This window comes from Mesocricetus auratus, unplaced genomic scaffold, assembly GCF_017639785.1.
Source record: "Mesocricetus auratus isolate SY011 unplaced genomic scaffold, BCM_Maur_2.0 Super-Scaffold_100676, whole genome shotgun sequence".
Lineage (NCBI taxonomy): Eukaryota > Metazoa > Chordata > Mammalia > Rodentia > Cricetidae > Mesocricetus > Mesocricetus auratus.
Window position 1 is genome coordinate 11,313,640 of NW_024429266.1, and position 23,991 is coordinate 11,337,630.

Below are 23,991 nucleotides of genomic sequence, written 5' to 3' on the forward strand. Positions count from 1 at the left end.
CATCGGTGAACAGAACATTTAACGATCAACCAATGTGACTTGAACACCTAACAGAATAAAGGAAAAAATTGCCATCTTATTAGATGTGAAAATGCCATACGTGATAAAATTCCACACCTACTCATATGAAAAGGAGAAAAATTCTTAATAAGCTAGGAAGTAAACAGAATACTGCAATTTAATAAGGGATATTATAGTAAAAGCATGTGCTATAAAAATCTAGAGGCCAGCAATTTGAGATTGGGTCCCCGAATGGAATTCTCACTCCTAATACTTAGGTTGGATGCCCCACTGGGTTCCCTGACTGATGTAGGACCCAAATAAAAGTAAAGTGGAAAGAATTAGCTAGAAATATAGAAAAGCTTTAGTATTCATGACCATGCCATGTGGTCAGCAGGGCTGCAGTCATGAACTCAGAATCACATATGGCACACGACGGACAGACCAACGGAACAGACGCTGATCCAGGACGTCCATCTCCTGGCATAGGTGGCCACGGGAAGCAGTGGGGACATTCATTCCAGTGAACAGTGCTACATGCGTTGCATACAAACCAAGTCCAAGAGGGATGGCTAGAGGGCTAAATAAGAAGGTGAGACAGAGGCTCTGTGATTACAGAAGAAAATGCCTTTGCAATATCATAATACAGAAACATTTCTGAAATTTTTATTTTCTTTTTAAATTGGTGTGTGTGTGTGTGTGTGTGTGTGTGTGTGTGTGTGTGTGTGTGTGTGTGTGTGTGTGTGTGCAGGGGCCTGTGGAGGCCAGAAGGGAACATCAGATCCCCCTGGAGCTGGAGTTACAGGCAGTTGGGAGCTACCTAACATGGATGGTGGGAATCAAACTTGGGTCTTCTGGAAGAGCCTTCTCTCCAGCCCTGTGAAAACATTTTTTAAACTGACAAAGAAAACTCCCACATAATTTTAGCATAAGGAAAAAGACTGATAAATCTGACCACATTCAAGTTAAAATATTTTGTGCGTCACACTGATAATAAGAGAGTAAAACCTTAAGCCACAGAACAACTTTGTAGCACCTGTAACCAACAAAGGACTAGGATCTAGTGTGTATAAAATCTCCCAAAAAATCAATACGGAAAAGACAACGCATCGATAAATGGTTAATCGAATTAAGCAGGCACTTCACAGGAGAGAATCACAAGCTAGCCAATAAACACAGAAAGCTCCTCAACTTTATTATTCACTGGGGAAATGGACATTAAAGGTGAGAGACTCGGGGAGTGGTGGGGTATGCCTGCAAAACCAGAACCTAGGAGGCTGAGCATGCGTGCCCTGCTCGGTATGACACTGTCTCAAAAACAAATCCACCACCCAACCAAGATCCAAGAGACAGCTCCCAATGACCAACCCACCACAAAGTTAGAGGGAGCACTACATGTCTTCCAGATAGCGAACCTATTGCTAACACTGAGGGGTATATCCTGTTTGTGGGAATATCAACTGGTACAACCACTTGAGAAAACTAGCAATGCCTATTAACACTGGATAAATGCATACCACATACCTCAGCAGCTCTATTCTCTGGTACAGAGCCAGCAGAAATAGATTATCGTTCTTCATCAATAGGCCTGTTCAGATACGCTCACTGCAGCCTATTTATAACAGAAGACAATTGGAAAACTCTAAAATGTCCACCAAAATAAATATTCAAATGATGGCATGTCCGTATATTAGAAAACCACGAAACAATGGAAATGATCCAACTGTGGCGTTGTGCATGTATTTCATACACATGAAATTAGTCAGATCTAAAGCAATGCTTACCCTGTAATTCCATGTACATAAACTCCAAAACCGGGCAAAAGGACAGTAAACTTGAAATAGCATCGTGCTTAGAAACAGCACATGCTTTGGGGTTTGGGGGTGACCATCTTGAGAAATGACTTCTACCTCTCAGAGGGAGGGGGAGAGTGGGAATGGACTTCCGGGGACAACTGGGGACACCAGCGGCGTCCTATTTCTTCTTCCCTGGATGATGGTGATACCGGTGCTATCTTGTGAGTGTTCACTGAGCTCTTTGTGCCATGAACTTTCCTATACACACTATATTTTGCAAATTCGAACGAAGTCATAAGGACGGCAAAATGAGCCCAGCAGCGCAATCCACTGACAATGCTGCCCCCTTCCCTACCTCGCCCAGGGCTGCTGCAGGTGGAACCACTTAGCGGAGTCTAGGGATGACTGCGTCTGTGCACCGGGACAAAGCACTGAAATTCCCCAAAGCATAAGGCTTTAATTGTTTGCCAGAAAACTTCAAGAAGGCAAGCTGACCTCTTGGTATAAATTACAGAAGTTGGTGCAGTTTCATCATAGAGGTACACTGTGATTTTTTTTGCTTCATATGTATGTATATGTATGCACACATATATGTTGAGTATGCATACACACATGCATGCATGTGAGGATAGAGGTTAACTTATGGTGTTCCCTTCTATTGCTCTCCACATTATACATTGTCATCGTTATTATTGTTATTATTTTTATTATTGTTTTTGAGACTGAGTCTGTCACAGACCCTGGGGGTTATTTATTCAGCGACAGGGTTTGCCAGCAAGCCCTCGGATCCATTTGTCTCTTCCTCCACAGTGCTGGGATTACAAGCACAAGTCACCTGCTTTTCACATGGGTGCCGGGGATCCAAACTCAAGCCTTGCAGCAGGCATTTTGTTCACAGAACCATCTCCCCAGCCCTTTCTGCTTCTCTTGGTAAACAAAGGCTTACTTATTTTATCTTTAAAGAAACTTGAGATCAGTTTTCACTTTCTGGAAAGTAGCCTCATCTGTAGAAAGGAAGGACAGGAAGCACTGGGTGGACCAAAGCAGGCGCAGGTGTGTTAAAGACCATTTCATGCCAGGCAGGGGCTCTGTTTCTGGTGGTTCCGAGTACACCAGTCTCACGGCCTTACGCATGCTGGGTGGGCAATCTGCCTCCTGAGTTACTTCTCCTGGCCAAGAATGGGGTTCGAAGGCAGTTCTCACAGACTGATGACTGACAGAACGTCTTTACTTACAGACAGCAGACCCAGGGCAAGCCTCTCAAGGAGTACCCGAGGCACAGCTGGAGAATCACCTACATGTTCAATCAATTTAGATTCCAGCCTGAACGAAGCTTGGGGCGTGGTGCCTGGAAATGTGCATTTTTCATGCCTCTGGGACAATAAAAGGCTAAGATGAACTGTCTGAGAAGAAACCCAAGACCAGTGCAGGTGACCAAGGAGACGGAAGACATTGGTCAGAACAAAAATGCTGGCTGTGTTAATGGTCCAGCAGCTGTGTTAGCCAGGTGAAATTGGACTCTAAAATGAACAGGTCTGCACTAAGAGGTTTTTGCTTTGCAGATCCAGTAGGGGCTCTGAGGGGGTCTCTATTGCTGCTAACGGGACTCAGAAAATGGTGCCTGGGGAGCCTGGGTCAGCCGCAAACCCCTCCATACTGGGTACACAGTGATGGGTCTGAAAGGACATCCCTGGGGACTAGCCCTACATTTTTCATAAGTAACCAACCTAATTCTGGGTTGTTGCAGGTGTGAGCATATGAAGAATTATTGCTTGGGGGAGGTGGATTCCCAGTCAAGGTCACTACCTGTCACCATATGACCTGACAGGGATCTGAACGCAAGCTGGTGCTGTGACCTCATTTACCTGGCAATTCTGTGATTCAAAGCCACCCTCCACCCCATCCTAGTCCCACTTGTAGGGTGGGAATGTATCGTTCACAGACAAGAGAATACCAGAATGTGGGCACAGCTGGTTAAGGAGCAATGCGGCCCTGATGGAGACTTCCCCTCGGCACTCAGGGCTTGGTGAGGACACTGAACCCTTGCCTGTGGCTAACTGGCTGTCATCTCAACACAAGGGTAAGCGATGGTTCTGCCACTCATCTTTACTAGATCAGCCCCAGTCCCACCTAACCTTATTTCTTCTAGAATTTCTTTTTTCCCCTTTCAAGTCATGTCTGCATTTAACATAAGAAATTATTCAAGAACAAAAACCAAACTCACATGGAAATGACAGGGGAGAGTGCATGGGCAATGGTGACTTCTGTCAGCATCAGCAAAAGGGAGACTTGACAGTGGCCTTGGGGACAAGCAGGGGCAGCCCTCTGCACACTCCTACCTTAGATGATGAAAACACAAGTGTACCTTAGGGGAAGACGTGGAAATACTCGCTCTCGGGGTCAGAGGCTGTGGCTCTCGGTAACTCGTGTCTAAAGCAACACGGAAGGAATTTTAGGAGATAGAAAACGCACCTGAGAAGAAAAGGACGCTAAATAAAACATTTTTAGGGCTTCCATCTGTTTCGGCGAGGCTCCTGGAGGTGGAAGACAGCCCAACTTAATATATGAGTAGCCATAAAAAGGAATAAGACTCCCCTGCTTTTGAAAAATGCCTGCACCCCACACTCTCGATGAAAAAAGGGGCTGGCTGCCAACTCTACTGCCAGCTTTAGCTTGTGAGTCAAGTTGGATCTTTCAATTAAAAATTTATAATGTAATAATAATACTTAAACTCACATCGCACCCTTCCCCCAGGAAGCTGAAAGAATCTTCTTAATGTCAAATTATTCATCTTTTATAGCAATCCTGGTCAGGCCTTTGGGAGCCAAAATATTCTAGTAAGTATTTTAAAAAACGTGCCTCATGAATGAATTATTTCCTTTTTCTTTTTTGGCATGCTGAAAGGAACTTAGACAAAGAGGGTTAAACATGCAGTCATGGCAAACCGGGCTCATTTTGAGGACATCTTTCCTACATTCTAACCAACCTTTGAGCTATGACCAGGCAACCGGGTAAAGGGGGCATAGAGTAGAAATCACGAACGGGAGGGATTCCGGCCTGCCTGGGGAACTTTCAGAAATGCCCCTGTGATGTTTCCATCTGGAGGGAAACTTCCATTGTACTGGAGTTACCGAAACTGGAGTTCCTTGGAATGGTCCCCAGCTATGTTGGTTTTGTTTATTGTTTTGTTTTTGTTCTTGAAGCTCTCCAGGTGATCTGGGAGGCAGCCTGGGCTGCACACCTCCAGACAGAGCACAGGACTGGAAGTCACTGGGACAGTGACCCATCCACTCCCAGCTTGCTTGCTGGGCACAGTGTATAGCTAACTTACCAATGCTCGCACAGGCCTCTGTCTGACAAACTGACACTCTGATCACAAGAATGGTCTCCAAGGGACTCTGCTAAACACTACAGGATGTAAGTTCCCTCTCTTCCCTCACACGAAGCTGTAGACCACTACATCCCCGACATTCCCAAGTAAGACTCCTAGTACTTCTAAAGGAGACAGTCACCTGGGACATTTCCAGTTTTCTTTGTGAGAATAGACTCCTTGGCCCTGCCCCTAGCTCTAGTGAGGGAGGTCGCATAGGTATTTACAACAGGTTCTGAGCCAGGGATTCTTGGTCCCACTTTAGAAGCCAGTGCTCTGTAGGAACTGGTACTTACCAAGGATGCTGATGGGGGTGAGGCCTTTCTATGGGGTGTGGCCCTATCATCCCCACCTGCAGTGGCCAGGTGGGCAGAGTGAGCTGAGTGTCCTGGAAGGCACAGAGCTGATCTGGGTAGTGGCAGGGTTCCCTGGAGAATCCAGCTCCTCTGAGCTTCTGAATTCTCATCCGGAAAACGAACGCCAGAGCCGCCACGCTGGGCTAGTGTACTCACTGACGAATACAGCGTGCATCCTGCATAGCACCCCGCTACTGACGAACACTCAGTATCCAGCACCCATCGAAGAAGATACTGTGTATTCAGCACCCACTGAAGAGAACACAGTGAACCCAGGACAGCACCTGGCCATTGAAGAGCACACTATGCGTCTAACTCAGCACCCAGTGACCACCGGACACGCCTCCTTACAATAGTGCAGTCTCTTTGGGGAAAAGGAGAGCAAAGGATCTGCATCAGAACAGGCCTGTAAGCCAGAGATGGGCAGAGTGCAGGAGTGTGTGTGGGACACTGCTTTGTGTCTAGCGACTGGGGGTGGAGGTAGATTCTGGACTGATGGCTGGCTGTCATTGTTCATCTTTGTAAACGTTCCCAAAGCGCATGATCTGAACTTGGTAACGTCATTCACAACCCTATAGATAGCCCAGACCTGACTGAACTCACATTCTTAATTGTGGCAAAGCAACGATAAGGTGACCAGAGGTACAGAGGGCAGACATGCTCTGTGTGAGAGGCTCCAAGTGACTGGAACCACCTTGCACTCGAACCCCAAACATTAGTCCACATCAAAGCCAGCATTACCCCAAAGAGCTCAGTGTGACTATTCACAGGGACACCTATGAGAACACCGATCACCCCCAGGCCACCTGTGGAAGGCTGGTGGGGAGCCTCAGAGGCAGGAGGCTGCAGAAGACCACTGCCCCTGTCTAACAAGAACGTGGAGGAAGCGGGAGTTGCCCGAACCCCGGGTCCCCCTTTCACACCTCAGAGATGAGAGCTGGCTACTCAGATAGGCAGACTGCGAACATACAGCAGCATCTCAACACACCTGCAGGGTGTAACAGCACACCACCTGCCGTGGCGTCTTCCAGACTGAGAGATCCCTGCCTTTGAAGTCACCAGAACAGGAATGAGGTTGCTCTCTAAGGAACAAAACTCTGGAGGAGCCCGGGAAATGGTGGTTCATTGTTAAGAGCACCAAGGGCTCTTGCAAAGGACCCAGGTTGGATTCCCAGCAGCACACAATGTCTCACAGTCACTCATCTGTAACTGAAGTTCCAGGAGAGCTGACCTTTCTTCCCGCCTCACAGGGCACTGCACACACATGTCAAACAGACATACCAGACATACGTGCAATCCCAACACAAAATAATTTTTACAAAATGTCCCAGTGTCACACACTCCTTCCAGACAGTGGCCCCAATTGTCACCTTGAGCTTTGTTCCTGAAATAGCAGTGAAGGTTGTTTTGGGCAGGAGGCTGTGGTGATGCTGGGGGCAGAGGGTTCTGGGTAGGCAGTACTTTGGGGTTGCATTTCCTGTGTGGTTTAAGCAATGTTTTCCTACTCCTCTTCAGCTGGGAGGGGCTGGCTGGTCAACAGGAGAGGAATCGCTGCCCGGAAAAGTCTTTCTCTCAGACAGGTCACCTGAAACAAGGGGTGCTCTGTGGAGGGACATGGAAGGTCTCCTAGAGCATCCTGTTGGGATTAAGAGGAGTGCCACTGTCCTCATAAACCATCTGGGCACTTGCTAGGGAGGACACACTAGAACAAGCCGTCCAAGCTGTCTGCCAGAGCTGGGGGACTCCAGGGTCATGGACACACTTTTTCTTCTTACTATGTATTTATTAGAAACTGACATGAAATGTATTGGCCAAGGAGGCCAGGGGCTGTTCTCCAAATGCTCAAGGAAGCTGGCTGGGTAGGGAATGGAAAGTTCCCCTCCCCCCACTGAGGAGAGCTTGCTAAGGAAGAATCAAACAGTAATTTCATGAAACTTTAAGCTTGCAGTGCTCAAGTGTCTACTTCCCAGAGCAGCTACTCCACATAGGGGCATTTAAAGGAGAAAAGACTACACCCGAAGACGCTCTGAGGACACCCCGAACCAACCCAGATGATGACGGTCCTGCTAGGAATTTCTGACTTTAAAAGCTTCATAAACACCCTTCCTAGGGCCAAGACGACTAAGAGACTTCGGGGCTGTGCAGTGCTGGCTCACAGTCTAAGGGAGACTTGAAAATGCAGGAACTAACTGGCTGCAACTGATGATTAAGTTCTCTGAAACGCAAAGGCAAAACCCTTGTCTAGCTGGAATAACCAATGTATAAGGGTGACCTGTAGCCCAGCAGTAGCAGATGCTTCATCAAGGACAAGTTTCCAGTAATGCTCACCATCAGCGGACCTGGAAAGTGTTCATAGCGTGGAGAGGAACCCAGGTGATTTTACTTTAGTTCCTTGGGTATTTTACTTTTAAAATACACCTCTAGAGTACAGTGTAAGGAGGTGTGGATCCGAGGGCCTGCCCCCAAGGACTTTTGCCTGGTTTGTTGCACAGGTAATCATGTCAACACTTCTGCAGAAACAATGCAGCTGGTAGGCACCAGGAGTCAAGGGGGCTCAATGGTTTAGACTCTGCTTCTCAGCCCAGACGTGGTGGTGCACGTTTGTGCTCCCAGCACTTCTGGGGTGCAGGCAGGAGGATCAAAAGTTCGAGGCTATCCTTGGCTACATAGCAAATTCCAGGCCAGCCTGGGATACAGTAGACCCTGTCTCAAACAAACAAATGCTTGTTAGACAGAGCTGGCAAGCAGGGTAAAGGACTAGGAGAGCAGTGTGTGTGGGGGTCACAGTGATGAACCCCCCTCCCACCCCCCGAGGCAGGCCAGATCTGGTCCATCTGTCACTAAACCCGAATGGGAAGCCAGGGATCTCTTTCCTTCTCAGAGGCTTGGTGTCTCTGTCTGCCAAACAGTGCTTAAATTAGGAGACTCCCATGAGTCCCTCCAACTCCAACTTGGATTGTGTCACTCACTGTCACAATGTGCTGCTCTTATGCCTGATTAGAGTGGGCTTTTTCGACACAATAAAGGTCAGTCACAGCCCTGTCAAGGAAACGCATACTGGCTTGGCGTGACAGGGCAGGTAGAAGCCATGTTTACACCGCAGGTAGAAGCCATGTTTACACCGCAGGTAGAAGCCATGTTTACACTGCAAACATGGAAGCGTGGATGAATGTCTAGAACAGCAAGCTTACAAAGCACATGATTTGGGAGAACGGGCACTGTACCCACCAGCCCCTCTCCCCTCCCTGGCACTCTCTGAAGCCCTCATTTCTCTACATGGACATACGGACTGGCTGACCGCAGATAAAATACAGATGCTACTCCACATCCAGACGGACTTTGAGGAAGAAAGCCCCTACAGAGCTGAGGCCGTTTACTTCTATCTCACTGTGTCCTCTTGTGCCCCAGAAAGGCTCTCTGCAACAGTGAGCCCTGGACGATGGAGAAGCTGCCTTAGTTGCCCTGAGGGCTGTCCTTCAGCAAGTCTGTTTCTCCACCTCCTCTGTCTTGCTGGCTTTCTGTAGAGCTGAAGCAATCCCTACTGGTCCCCAAAAAGTTAGGGTTACCTTCAGTTCCGTTACTTCCTCATAAGCTGTGTGACCTTGAGGAGGTGAGTGAGCCTCTCTGAGTCTCAGCCACCCTAACAGGAAACGAGAACGTACTCTCATCTCATAGGCTAGTTATGCCTGCCAAAGGGTGATTCTGAAATAAACCACCACTATCTCCACGACAAAACTTTCTCAGCCTTCCTGCAAGGGCAGCAAATTAATCCGCCAGCTCTTATTAACCACCCACCACAAACGTGAAGCCCTCGGCCTGTTATTTACAAAGCAGGGAAAAAAATCTCCACCGTGTATTCAGGGACTGGGCTCAGTCCCTGAATAAAGGGCCAGGGAGATGACTCAGTGTCAGAGTGCTAATCTAGCACACCTGAGGTCCTGGGCTCAATCCCTGGACCCCACCCCCAATAAACAAAGATCACCAAGGACATCAACAATGACCTTTTCCACCAGTGAGGCCCAACAGCCACCTCTGCACGAAAACTTCCCAAAGATCAGTGGTGCCTCCACTGAGTTGAAATAAACATACCACTATACCTAAGCCGGTGGTCTGTTCTTCCCAGCATTCACAAACACGGCTGAACACTCACCACCATGACCAGTATAGAGATCTGGACTGTCCTTTAGAGTCAAGGTCTGGTTTCGGGTGGTAGGATAGGAGTGCTGAGTCTAGACATGAGACAGCACTTCATGCTGTACCTTCTCCACGTGTCTTGGCGCTGGAGAAGCCCCCAACCAAGGAGATTGCTCAACAGCTGGAATTATCTCCGCAGCACACAGGCACTGGCACTCACTTTAAAGATTCTAAACTGCTTTTGTTTTGCCCCAAGAAGATGAAACGAGAGAAGGCCTTCATTTCTGGACAACGTTTTGGGCCTTTGTTCTCCTTTGTCCTCTCATACTCCTGGGTACAGGGCTTCTCAGGCCACGGGCTTTGGCAGGGTGTGCAGACATGAACAAATTAAACCTCTAGTTCAACAGAATTTCACAGGGAGCACAGCTCACACAGGACCCATGCAAGAGGGAATAGTGAATTTATTAGCAGGGACTTTAAGAGGAAGACACCAATTCTTGCTCACACTTCCCAATCTCCATAAGAAAAGGCATAATAAAAAGTGCTTGTCAGATTAAATCAGTCTAAAAGTTTCATAAAGCGGGGCTGGAGAGATGACTCAGTGGGGAAGAGCACACACTGCTCATGGGGGCCTGAGTTCCGTTCCCTGCACCCATGTTGGCGGGTTGGCCTGTAACTCCAACTCCAGGGGATCCAACACCTCTGACCTTCACATACGTATCCTCACTCACAGACACATATGCACATCTGCAATTTTTTAAAGTTTCATTAAGGAAATACACATTATTACATCACAGTGATCCTTTATATCTTATCATAAAATCTTCCTCCCCAAATAACCTCAATAACGAAGAGAAACGGAAGCCGGCTCCTAACCAGCTCAAATATTAGCGGAGCAGAAACAGGGCAGGCTTGTGCCTCCTGGAGGTTACAGGTTTGAGTTAATTTCCGATCTGTGCCTATTCCAACTTCAGCCTCACTGATCCTGGGAGAGTCATAATCAATCTCTTAGCACTCCAATTAATTAAACAATTCATTTTTCATAACTCTAAACATTGTCTACAGAGCAAAAATAAAACAAAGCAAAATGAAACAAGGGAGCACGAGAGAGGGCCGCAGTCAGCAGCCGTAGGCGAGCTGCCGGAAGCCCAGGAGCGTTTCTGCATTAGCAATAGATTCAGGGTCACTGCTAGAAAGGGCGGACACCTGTGCCAACCCACAGTCCCTGTCGCAGCTCCTTCTTGAAGGAGTCACACCAAACACTGGGCGTAAAAGCAGTAGCTGACTTGATTCTGGGTCACTTCCTACCTTTTATATCAATCACCAACTTCTGCACAAAAAAAATATTTCCTGCCTCTCCACCGAGGACCATGGGAGACAGTGCTGAGCTGGGAGCCTGATATCAAAGGGCCGTGTGTAACCTGAGTGCTCTGTCGCCCCAGTCAGAATGGTGATAAACTGAATGGCGACAATCGTAACTGACAGAGGAAGGGCACCGTGCAAACTCGTCTTGTAGACTAGGCCAGCCCTGGGACAGACGCCTCCCGAGCATCCCGCCCTCATCCCCGCCCGCCTGGCACACCCCTGGCTCCGCAGAGGAGCGGGCCCTTTACCTTCTTGTATGCAGACGGTTTTGTCGCTTGGGACCCAGCCTAGGGTCCCATTAAAATATCTCATACACAGTCTCTTTGTAGAGCCCTTCAGCCTGAATCCGTCTTGGCAGTGAAATCGGGCTACAGCATTTTCAAAGAAGACTCCTCCACTGGGGGTCCTGAAGCCATTCTCTGGAACGCCTGGGTCACCACACACGTCAACGTCATCCAACCCTACATTGACACAGAGAGAAAGTGCCTTGAATACTTCTCCAGGAACTGTATTTCTGTGCCTTGGGCTACCCCAACCTTATGAACGAAACTAAGAGTCTAAACCTGTTAGTTTTCATTCCATTGGTTAGGAGAGGCCAAGGAGGAGGGAGATACAGCTTCTACCTGCATAATGTCCCAAATGTGCCCTCAATGGGGAGGCACGGAAATGCCCAAGGTCCAAACAGACATCTGCTATAAAGTAAGGAAAGCCAACCCACAGATCCTCACTGAGCAGGTATTGGGAACCAGCATGCATAACTCCATGGAGATGGAGATGGTGTGCCCATCTTCAGCTCCCAGTACAGCCCGCTGGGACTTCTCAGATGTGGAGGACAGCGCATAGTCCCGGGCTCCTGGAAACTCACCTGCTTCCAGATGCTGCCTGGATGCTGAACTCATGAGGTAGCCACTTCTCTTTAGCACCCCGTATTGCTAAAGGTCCCCAGCTATCGGTGACACCCATCACCCTGTGTGCTTGTGTGAGACTCACGCTCCCTCCCCACTGGCCTTCACTGTGCTATGAGCCTCTCAGCATGGGAGGTACAGTCCAAAACTCAGTGTCAGGCTCCCTCTGTGCAGAGATGATGGGGAGCAGTAACTCCCCATCAGTAAGAGATGATGGAGTTACAGGGAGGGGCAACTAAGAAGGAAGGCAGTGGCGGGGGCAGCATCCCCAATTACAGTCCTGAAGCATGAGCAAGTGGGGTACTGCATCAGAGCAACTGTTGGTCCAGGCACCAACAGTCCTGTCCTGAGGAGGGTACTGGAAAGTTGTCACGGGATTGCTTCAAGTCTGCATGTTCAGATCATCAGGTGCTTCCGGGGTGAAGGGAGTCATGAGTCATGACTTCCTTAAGTCTGGAAGGACGCACATTCCCATGGTAGGTCCTTTGAAAAGGACATTCTGATGGAGTCAGTCTCTCTCTAACTGTGTCAGAACGGGGCCCATGTGTGACAGCGGGAGCCGCAGAAGGCGTGAGGAGTGTACTATCCCAGAGGATGGGGACGCCTCTGGAAGGCCTCCAGCTGAGTCCCGTGGACACGCCAGCCAGAAAGGAAGGTGGGCATGGCAGGCGCAGGCCAAGAGCATCCAAGGCTAAAGACAGAGGACACTGTGACCACTACCTGGACACCGGACGGGACAAGGTGAAACTTGTCTGCTGATGTCTAAAGAGGGAACACTGGCAGTAAGTGTGGTCTTCTCTCTCAGGAGGTCCAGTGTGAACAGAACACAGGGAAGTAGCTTCCCTGGAAAGAGGGTTAAGCAGAGTTTTTACTATCGTTGTATTAAAATGTTAAGATAAAGCCAGTCACAGTGGCTGGAGCCTGTGATCCCAGCACTCTAGAGGCTACTCAGGGGAGATTACTGTGAGCTTGAGGCCAGCCTGAGTTACGTAGGAAGTTCCAGGTCACCTTGATGCACAATAAGAGGCTGCCCTTACTAAAAAAATTTTTTTAAGCAACGGAGATCTAAGAATCTTCACACAACAAAGAAACACAGTGGAGAATAGGGTGGCTGAGGGGGACATTCCAGTAAGCTGCTGCTACCCAGACATGGGCAGAGAGGAGACCTAAACCCAGAGGTGCAGGGGATACTTACCTTCCACTGAAACAGAAGGGAGGTCTTGCCACACCCTTGACTGAAGGAAGGACATTTCTCATAATTCAAGCATTCTCAGGATATACACAGGAAGCCCCTTTTCCCATCAGGGTAGCCTGGGCTCACCCCTCAAGGTTTTCCTTGCTGTGACCAGAACTGCTAGACTACTTATCTGCATCCTTGTCTGGTCTGTGAAAGCCTAAGCAGGGCAATCAACCTTCCTCATCTCCTCGGCATCCAGCGCTGTGTGTTGTGTGTGGTGACCATTTCCACAAGCACATTAGTGACAGATGATCAGCCAGGTAGATGTAGAGATGGGTGGTTAGATGTGTGCATGGGCAAATGGATGGATGGGTACATGAATAAGGAGGCAGATGGACAGGTCAACTGGTGGATGGGTAGGCAGATGTGTGAATGGATGGACATGCATAAGTGGATGGATGGATGGATGGATGAGTAGATGGAGAGGTGAACAGGTCTGTGGATGGGTAGATTGATAGATACGTGTATAAATGGATAAACATATGAGTGGGTGGATAGATGGGTAGATAGATGAATGGATGTGTGGGTAAAGGGTGGTATGAATGGATGGAGAGAATTTTGTAACAACTATTCTGCTAGACCCATTAGATAACCATCCCTCCCCACCACCACGCAGGACCACCAGTGGCCAGGAGCCCATGCACGTCACAGACAGGTGTGACATCCTTTCCTGCCGCACTCTCTCTCACTTTCCTGTAGACTATGATCCTTAATCCTGGTTTCATTTTTTTTTCTTTTCAGGAAACATTGTAGCTCTGGCTGGCCTCAAACCCACAGATATTTGCCTGCTTCTGCCTCCCGAGTGTGGGATTAAAGGTGTATGCCACCATTCACAGCTCCTTAGTTTTCTGCAACCCCAATGTCTTTGGGCTCTTCTTCAACACAGGGACAGGGCAGGTCCATGCTGCACCTTGCCTGGGTCATCTGTGCTCCCCTAATACATGGTTTTTAGTTTGTCACCCTTGCTACCAAGCATCAGCACTGCTAACTTTGGAGGTCCTCCATCTTGCCACACCTTGTCTTTAGCCACAAAGCTGTTCTCCTCCAGAGAAGGTGAGACTAGTCAAGGGAGGGCTGAAGACTCATCAGACAAGATGACTTAATCTATCAGGAAAATCACTGGGCTAATCAAAAAATGACGAGAACTTCATGAAAATTACGACGGGAAGATGAGAGACCTTCCTCATGAACAACATTCTTTCTCATTCCTTCTCTCTAAGTCATAGCCCCTGCAGCCCTCTGCTTCCATTTAACCACAGATGACATGGCTGTTTTCCTAAGCCTGGTGCGGAGCTGACAATCTGCAGTGTTGCTGGCTAGGGATCCAGCCACGGGCGCAGAAGGGACAAGCAGTGAAAAGAGCCATCAGAAGTCAGGATGTTGCAAGAAGAAAATATTCTTCATTTGGACAACTAATCCCATTGAGCAAGATAGTAATTTCTAGGCCTGCTAGATCTCAGAGTCTTTGTTTCAAATTATCCCTTGGTGGATCAATTGCCAGTCCAGGCCATTTTTCTGCAGAGCCTTCTCTTTGTGTCCCTCCGTGATGATGATGATAAACAGGCCCATTTAAGGAGTGGGCTGATGTAGGTATTAGGAGGCATGGAAAATAACTTGTGTACAGGACTGCTCAAATCCCCTCTCAAGAATCTGTTTTCTTAAAACCCCAACACACCTCCTCTCCATCCGTCAAATTCTGCTAATGCTTTGGAACAAAGTGGTCACAGCCTGGAGGGAAGAGTGAGTTCCCAGAATGGTTTCTGACATGTTTGCTCTTGGGAGGATTTGGAGGAGGAGGGGGAGTGCTCATTTCAAACAGTCCTCAGCAGCAGCTGCCCTGGTTGTTCCTACTGCAGTCAGGCTAGAGTACAGTGTACGCACTTAAGACGCACTCAGGTGAAACCTTGACTCGGTTATGGGTACCCAGATGTAAGTCCCTGTGTACAGGGATTGCTGCGTCCCGAAACTGGAGACCAAGAAGAATGGCATACCCTCTTAGTGTGGGTAGTCCCTTTCAGCGTCACAGGCATGGACAGAACAAAGAGAGGAATAGGAAAGTGTTTATTCTCCATAGCTGCTGTCTTCAAGCTGGAACACTGGCCCTCTGCTTTTGGATCAGGACTCAGCTCAGGACTTGCACCCCTGGCTCTCCTGGGTCTCAAACGTCTGCATTTTGACTAGAACTGAAGCACTGATTCTCCTGGGTCTCTAGATGATGGATGGGTGAGTGGATAGATGGGTGAGTGGATGGATGGGTGAGTGGATGGATGGGTGAGTGGATTGTTGGGTGGGTAGATGGATGGGTAAATGGATGGGTGGGTGAATGGATGGGTGGGTGAATGGACACATACAGTTTTCTATTGGTTCTGTTTTTCTGCAGAACCCAGACTCATACAGGCTTTCTAAGCGCTCAGGTACTTCCAGCTTGTGCATAACAGGGATGCCAACCACGCTGCTTCCAGAGGCCACTTCTCTCACGATCCCCGAGTTCACATATACAACTGACTCACTGAATGGGGTTAATGCCTGAACCTTGGGGTCTGGACAACCCAGCTGGACAGCCCCAGCCTGTGGTCCCCGAGCTAGCCTGAGGTCCCCGCTCTAGCGGTCCTCGCTCTCATCTCTGATGCCTACAGCACTGGGTACTCTGAGCCTGCACCTCCCTCTCAGTCATCAGCATCTCATTTCCAGTTCTGCGTTTCCTCTTGTGAACCCAGATCATGTCAAAGACACAGCTGTAATTTGGACTCTGGTCCCAGTAGGAGGCCAGATTCCTTCTTTTTCTTTTCTCTGAACCCAAATCCACCTGTGTAACAGGGGTTGGGAGCGCCCTTGTCTTCCCATACAAAGAAATGCATCAGGCCCTCCATCTCATGATGAGGTCTTGACACTTCTGGCTTGGTTACTTCTGAGATTGCAGAAACCTGGCCGCCAGTTCTACTATGAACAACATAAGAAGTCTTTGAAAGGGATCATAAAAACGAAAGAGGTGTGAAAAGCAATCTTTTGGGCTATTACAGCTGAAAAGTCATATTCTAGGAAGGAAGAGTGTATCAAATGTAGCCAAATCAATTTAGAGCCAGGGCTGGGTTTCCATTTCTTTCTAAACTGCTCTATGGGTCTATAGGGGAAGAAACAGGATAAAGACACAAAAATTGATTTGGTATGCATTTCTTTAGTGAGAGGGTACGAGGCAAGAGAGAAGGAGCCATCCCTGCAAACGTTTAAACAGATATCTTTTCAGGTATTAAATAAAACTAAGAGCAATTCCCAAGTCTTGCTCCCACCCAGAGTACTTAATGCAGACTAGTTCACCTTCAAATCACCTGCAAGGTCACCACTCTGACTCTGTGGTTAAGGGGTGTGAGGCTAAGGGGTTGGTGCTGTCACCCTAGTGACTAAGATGGGGCCTGAATCGGAGGCTTCTGACTCAGTCTGGACCAGTCCTCCTGACACTAATAGTGTCATTTCTGCTTGGCTTTTTTCAATCAGACTTTTGTAGTGGCATTTTGTTCTGCCAGTGGAACTTCCTTTAACCTACTTTCAAATTTTAGTTGGCAAATGGCTCAAATCTTGTAACAATCTCAACTCGTTAGATGTTCACAAATCCTGTATATTAAGACAGTGTCAGGCAAAGAACAACACTGGGCTGTGTGATTTATCACACAATCCTCACGGCTTTCCCAAAAGTGATCCTTTATCACCCTATCTCAGTGGGAGCAGGTAGGGAACCTGACTTGTCACCTAAGACATCTAAGAATCCAGAAAGTGACCCATCAAACATCTCCAGGCCATAGTCTACTTATGATGATGAAGGTATCCTTGCCTAGTCCTGGATAATGGCTGCATGGGATGAAGTCCCATAGACTGAACTGCACATTACCTTCAAGCATCAGAGAGCAAAAAGGACTATGTGGTGGGTTTGCAAGGGTCTCCTGAATACCCAAGCTCTTCCCTCCACATCTTCCCATAGGCAAAGGCTTGCCTTTCCCCCAGCACCAAATGAACGCCTTTGAGTCAGTAGCAACACAGGGACAAAGCTGAGTATAAACAATCTCAAGAGTAACTGTCTCTGTGTCTCAAGAACACTAGGATGAGTGCCCTGTGTCCCACAGAGAAAAACCTTCAAAAGCCCTTTTGGTGTTTGAAGCTCTCCAAGTGTATTCACATGCTAAAATGAAATCACGCTGTCCTGGGACCTGGGCATGAGGGCTGCCTCACACTCCTCCCCTCAGTTTCCCCTACCTCAAAACTCCGACACTCTCAGACAAACCTGGGCTTACTTTTCTAAGTGAGCACATGCATGGACATCCTGTCTTATCCAAGATAAGATCCAAGTCCAGAAACCACTTGAGCTGGTGTGCGTCTATACCACGGGGTCCACAAGGAAAGAAGAGATAAGGAACATTGAAGAGATAACGTTAAGCTCATGAAGGGGAGTCTCTCATGACGATATTTAAAAACCCAGACACTCCTGAGCATGGTGGTCTGCTAACACAGGAGCACCTGGGAGCCCGATTTCTAGCCACCCTGCCTTGGATCAAGGCTATCCCTGCCCTGCCCTTCCCCAACAGACCATTGCAGTTCCTGGCTACACTTGAAGGCCCGAGTCCACACACAGAGTTGGAGGTTCCACTGAGTCAGTCTCCAGAGACGCTCTCCATGACCAGGATGTCTGTCCTGAGCCACAGCCAAGCTCTAACATCTGGGGGACTGCCTTCCCCAGCATCAGGTAGGGGAGCTGAGGCCAAGTCTACTGCAGAGATGAGGGGAGACCTCACCAAGTAGAGGAGGCGCCCCCAGGAGCAGCTCCTGACAGACAGGGCAGGAGACCCCACATTGTTAGAATGACAAGGAGCAACACTGGGAAGAGGTGACTTGCTTTACAAAGAGTCTTTTGAACATGTTTCCATGATAAGATTATTAAGTGCTTCTTGACCTGTGTTCTGGGACAGTCAAAATTCCCACGTTTGGCGACATTTCAGCTTTGTTTTTAAAAAGAAAAAAGAAGGGAGAAGGGCATTTTTTAAAAACAGACACAAGGAAGGAAAAGTTATGATCTGTTTATATTATTTATTCTATAGACAGACAATGCTGTATGGTGATATATTGTTTATGATCTAATTAAAGCAACTGCAGATCAAAAATGCAAAGCTAGCCACAGAGCCAGGCAGTGGTGACACACACCTTTGATTCCAACAGCCATGCTAGCTAGCTAGCCAAAGAAGCCAGGTGATGATGGCACACACCTTTAATCCAAGCATCAAGAGACAGGGGCAGACAGATCTCTGTTGGTTCAAGGCCACACTGAACTGCATGAAACTGATCCAGTCTCAAAGAGAAACAGCTCACATGAAGGTGACCTCAGCGCTTGGGATCTTTAACCCCAGCACTAGGGAGGTGGAGACAGGAGTGGCGTGGCTGGGCGGAGAGAGGAATAGAAGGCGGGAGGAGACAGGAGCTGGAGGGATCCTAGTCTGAGGCCTGGTGGAGAGCCCCGCAGTCTGCATTGCGCCCTGAGGACTCATGGAGACAAGTCCACCCATTTTGGTGTGAGGGGGCGGTGAGAGCTAGTGGCTGGCTGCTTTGCTTCTCTGGTCTTCAGCTTGAAGCTTGAACCTCAATATCAGTCTGGGTTTTTATTATTCATGTTAATGTGCTGGGTAGCTGGGGGCAGACATTCAACCAACCTCAGGAAGCAGGAGTTTGGGTGCGCTCTCTCTCTCTCTCTCTCTCTCTCTCTCTCTCTCTCTCTCTCTCTCTCTATCTCTATCTCTCTCTCTCTCTCTCCTTCCCTCCCTCCCTCCCTCCTGTTTTTTTTTCTTTCTGGGAGGGGGTGGGCAGGTTCTATGTATACAATGCTGCAATCCTTACTAGGCAAGAAGGCCTATCACCGAGATCCACTCTTTCTTTTTACTTGACACAAGATCCTGCTGAGTGACCCAGGTTGGCTTCAAACTCACTCGGCAGCCCAGTCAGGCCTGAATATGTGATCCTCCTGCCTCAGCCTCCCCAGAAGGGATCAGAGACCTTCATTCCAGGCTTGGCTACAACTCTTCAGAGATAAAGTAGAATGGACAGGAGAGGACATAGTTCCTCCTGCCTGGGAGTGAAGATGGCTTTGGGTGGCTTTTGGTTGCATCCGTGCAAGCATGCCTTCTTGCAATGCCATTTATATTGCTTTCGGAGACCGCAGCCAGAAAGGTTAAATGAAGCATAGCTTTTGCTACCACAGCTACAACAGGATAGTGACGGCATGCTTACTTGAAATGATGTAGCTTGTGCCTAAGGGTAATGGTTACAGAGTGATTATACATGCTTTGAATCCTAGCTCTGTGGGTTTCCTAGCTGTGTAAGCTTGGGTGAGTTTCTTAACCTCTCTGTGTCTTTAGCTTCTTTCTATATAAGGGAAACATTGTAAGAAAAGTCTACTTTCCCACTATTGCTAACTTTTAGTGAGATATAAATATATATAAGGCCATGAGCGGCAGATGATAGGGTCACAGTGCTGGCTGCTATGTTGTTAATGCTCAGCAAGCACCTACAGAGGAGATCACACCGCTCTTCACAGAACCACCTCAAGATACCCAAACCTATCCTTTCTCTTAACTGACCCTGGTGAACATGACTATTGCACTTGAACAGCAGAAACCTACAAATAGAGTCCATCCCTTGGCCAAAGCATTAATTAAGCTATAGAAAATTTCAGAGCAACACACAGGCCTCCCGGGGAACTGAACCAGGGTTCTTTCAGAACACAACTTGGAAAGGAAACACCAAGGCCAGCAACATTCAGTGCACAGAGGGCTGTGGTCTTGTTTGCGGAGACAGTAACCAGATCCTGTGGAAGATGGCCAGTGGTCCCTCTTGGGTAAGCAGTCAGCCTCCAAAACAATCCCTGATTTGGGCACAAGACACCAGTGAGGCAAACAGAATCCAAAACCAAACTAAGCACACAAACAGCAAGATCCTGGAACGTAAACAGCAGGAGCTTAGAGAGGAAGAAGACAGGAGCTGGGGACAGAGTTTCCAATGGGAGATAAGACAATGGCCAAACCTCAGTGACAAATAAACTCGAGCTTCAACAAGGGAGACGGAAGGTTCCTGCACTCATTTTCCTGCCTGTGAGCCTGATTTGGTCATCCCATAATTCAGTATGCCCTCAGTTACATACTTAAAGAGTACTTGGGGCGGGGAGGGGAGGGGCTAGCAGCAACTCCTGCCATTTGTTGGTTCAAACGAGATTATTATTATTTTTCTGAAAATGCAGTACCCCTTGGGAAGCACTGCGAATGAACTGGGGAAATCCTGGCTACTTGCTATAGTAATATTTCTGCCACTCCGAACGCATGAAATGGCTATTTATTATAGTCGACTTTCATTAACCAGACAGCACTTAAACCTGGCTTTCTGGAGGCAACAGTGAGTACTGGGATGGAAGATTCATCTTCATGGGTTGAAAACTCAACATCTGGATTTCATTTCCCAGAAACTACACGTAATGCCCCACAAGTGAGTACATGTGAGGCATATCTGGATGCTAATCGAGTTAGGTAACATTTCCCCAGAAACAGTGGGAAGGTTTTAATGTTTCGAGAAATATCCGGAGATGAATAGAAAGTCTGCTGTGTCTGAGCAAGTGTAAACATCGCAAAAATAAGTCTTAATGGCATAATTTAGACTTGATTAAAATAGAGAAAGACCACAGATGTGGGTGTCAGAGCCATCCCTGTTTGATGCCAGAACTGATATTTTCCCCCTCTTGATTTAATTCGCTTTGATTACTCAATTATTCCTGAATCTTTTCACTCAGTTTCGGTTCCAATAAAACTGATCACAAAACTAACTCATAATGCGATTTTCACTGCAGTCTCCTGATACCACTCTGTGAGCACTCAGCCAGCAATGCAACAGTGTCATCCCAAACCATGCCACGACAGCACGAAAACTGCAGCATCCGCCCGCATCCAAAGGGATCACTGAGTACCAGCCACCAGGACAGCCGAGCATTCTGTCTGCTGGAGATGGCAGGGACACGTTGTAGCTGACAGAAATTGTAGAATCAGATGTGCAGACATCTAAATGATGTGTGATTGAGCTTTAGACAATGGGTTGCTATGGTTAAAGATGTGTCTTCTTTTTATTTCCTAAATAAATGATTACTGAGAAAAATGTAGTTTGCCTGTCTAGCTAGCTCTTGACCTTGGATGTATAACTTGGTAGTTCCTGGTTTAAATATTTTATTGAGACGAGGTCTCATGTAGCTCCCATTGGCCTTAAACCTCCTAAGCAGCCTAGGATGACCTTGGACTTCTGATCCTGTTGTCTCTGTCTCCCAAGTGCTAGGACAATAGATGTTAAGCCTGACTGATGAGGTCCTGGTGATCATGTTATGACTCCTGTGTGCTAAGTGAGCACTCTACCAGAGGTGCCACAGACTTCCAGTCTCTTCTTGATAAATGGGGGGATGTCCTTCTGAACATATGTTGCTCTTATTGGTTGATGAATAAAATATTGATTTGCCAGTAGCCAGGTAGTATAGGTGGAGCTCCAGACCAAGCCAATTCTGGGGAGAGGAGGCAGAGAGGAGCCGTCAGAGAGACGCCATGTAACCGCCAAAGGAGTAATAGGTCTGGGCATTCTCTAGTAAGCCAACACCATGTGGAAATACTTAAATTAATAGAAATGGGTTAATAATTAAGAGACAGCTAGCTAATAAGAAGCCTGAGCCATTGGCCAAACAGTTTATAATTGATATAAGTCTCTGTGTGTTTATTTGGGACTAAACGGCTGTGGGACCAGGCGGGACAGAAACTCCATCTACAAATGGTGCCCTCAATGTGGGGCAAGAATTTCCACGTAAAACCTGAAAAAAGCTTAGAAAGGGATTCTAAACACAAAAGGACAGAGACAAGCATGGATTATTGGCAGCAGCATTTTCTCGGGTGTGCTTTGTTTGTTAGAGGCAACCGGTGGCTCTTGGATCCTTTAAGAGAGACTTCCTGACTCAGGGTTAGCAGCAAAAAGCACACATGGCCCTTTTAAGAGGCCCTGCCACCAAACAGTTAAGTGGTTTTTGCAAGCAGCCGGTGGCATGCTTCTTGGTGGTGGCATGGACCTAGAAACTCCACAGAGTAGTGCCAGTAAGTATGGCTCCCACCAGTACTCAGCCATGAAACTACTCTCAGAAAGTCAAGGAATAGGGCAAGGCCAGCCTCAGCTTTAATTTTAGTTATGCAGTTTAGCAGATAAGACTCATGTGGTCAGAAAAAAATAGATATACAGCAAAGATAGATTCAGAAAAACAAAACCTCTAAGTGGTATATAGTGTGTTTAAAAATACCCATAGGCTTGGGAGAGAAAAGACAAAGGATAAAGTGGTTAAAAAAAAGAAATAGAGTGGCCAGGTGTGGTGGCACACGCCTTTAATCCCAGTACTCAGGAGGCAGAGGCAGGCGGATCTCTGTGATTTCAAGGCCAGACTGTTCTACAGAGTGAGTTCCAGGACAGGCAAAAATACACAGAGAAACCCTGTCTCAAAACAACCAAAAAATAAATAAATAAAAATAGAGTAATTTGGCCAAGCGGTGGTGGCTCACGCCTTTAATCCCAGCACTCGGGAGGCAGAGGCAGGCGGATCTCTGTGAGTTCGAGGCCGGGCTGGACCAACAGCCTCCAAAACAATACAGAGAAACCCTGTCTCATAAAACCAAAAAAAAAAAAGTAATTTTTTAAAAGGCCACATAAAGATGGAAAATACACAGAGAGTCTGGATACTATATGTTATTGTGTTGTCTTTGAATTGTTTGCTGAGGAAGGAGCAACAGCTGCTAGCAGACATTTGATTATAAATGCTGCGGGATTAATCCAACCTATACATTTTGAAAATGCCTTGACTTCAAATTTTAAGTCTAAGGACATGTTACTTTGGAAAAGAAGTTCTATTTTTGTTTCCACAGAAGATGAAAAGCTGTGGATTCCTTTCAGGTTAATATGGTTTGATGAAGCAAGACCCCCCCTGAAGCAGTGGCCCAGGTGATCCAACATCCAAAACAGCTGAGAAGATATAGCTCTACAGACGACTACAACCAGGATTTAGCCAGGTTTCTGGGTTTTCTCAGGATCTCCTTGGTGTAGTGAGATATTCACCCAGACTGCAGCTGCAGCGCTGGCCACGCCCATTTGGGCGTGGCCACGGATGAGGACATGAGTTAGGTCTGGGGTCCCAGTGGGTGGCTCTCTTTCTCTCTTTGGCATCCCATCAGGGCACAGGGAGCAGCCTGAGTGGATCCTTAGAGCAGGGAAGCTGATGCGGCCATCTGCTTCCTGTGTAAGTGACTTCTCCCCAAAATAAATATTAAATATTTGAACCTAGTCCTGTGAATCAGGAAGCAGTTTGGACAGAACTATGTCCACATTCCCAAATATTGTTTATAAATGTTTGTTTTCATTTAAATGTGGTAGTTATAAATGGTTAAAGTTCACAGTCAATCTCTTTCTAAAAGAAAAAATAAAGAGAATATGATACAGAAATGAATACTTCGCATTGGTATAGATTTTGGTTCATTGATACAAATTTATGGTCAATTTTGTTATATTTATATTTCTACTCTTGTTTAGATATTGTGTTTACACAGTTCACTTAAAAAAGTAATGTAGAATTAAATACAGATTACATAGTCACCTATAATAGTCAAAACTTATAGTCATCTTAGGTTTTCTAGATATACAGTGATATATTTGATATATTATCCTTTCAAAGAACACAGAATATGTCATTTAAAATGGTTTATTAGGGTTTTTCAAGACAAAGAGACACAATTGCTCC

The 23,991-nt window shown here is 47.2% G+C and overlaps 1 protein-coding gene across 5 annotated transcripts in view; it reads right to left on the reverse strand.

Moving 5' to 3' along the window:
- Positions 1-23,991, reverse strand: part of Susd4 (sushi domain containing 4) — a 127,367-nt gene that overhangs the window by 44,119 nt on the left and 59,257 nt on the right. For all 5 annotated transcript variants that reach the window (XM_040737431.1, XM_040737432.1, XM_013119197.3 and 2 more), the window contains one exon: positions 11,270-11,482. In XM_040737431.1, coding sequence (XP_040593365.1) covers positions 11,270-11,482 — 213 coding nt within the window. The remainder of the gene's footprint in view (positions 1-11,269; positions 11,483-23,991) is intronic.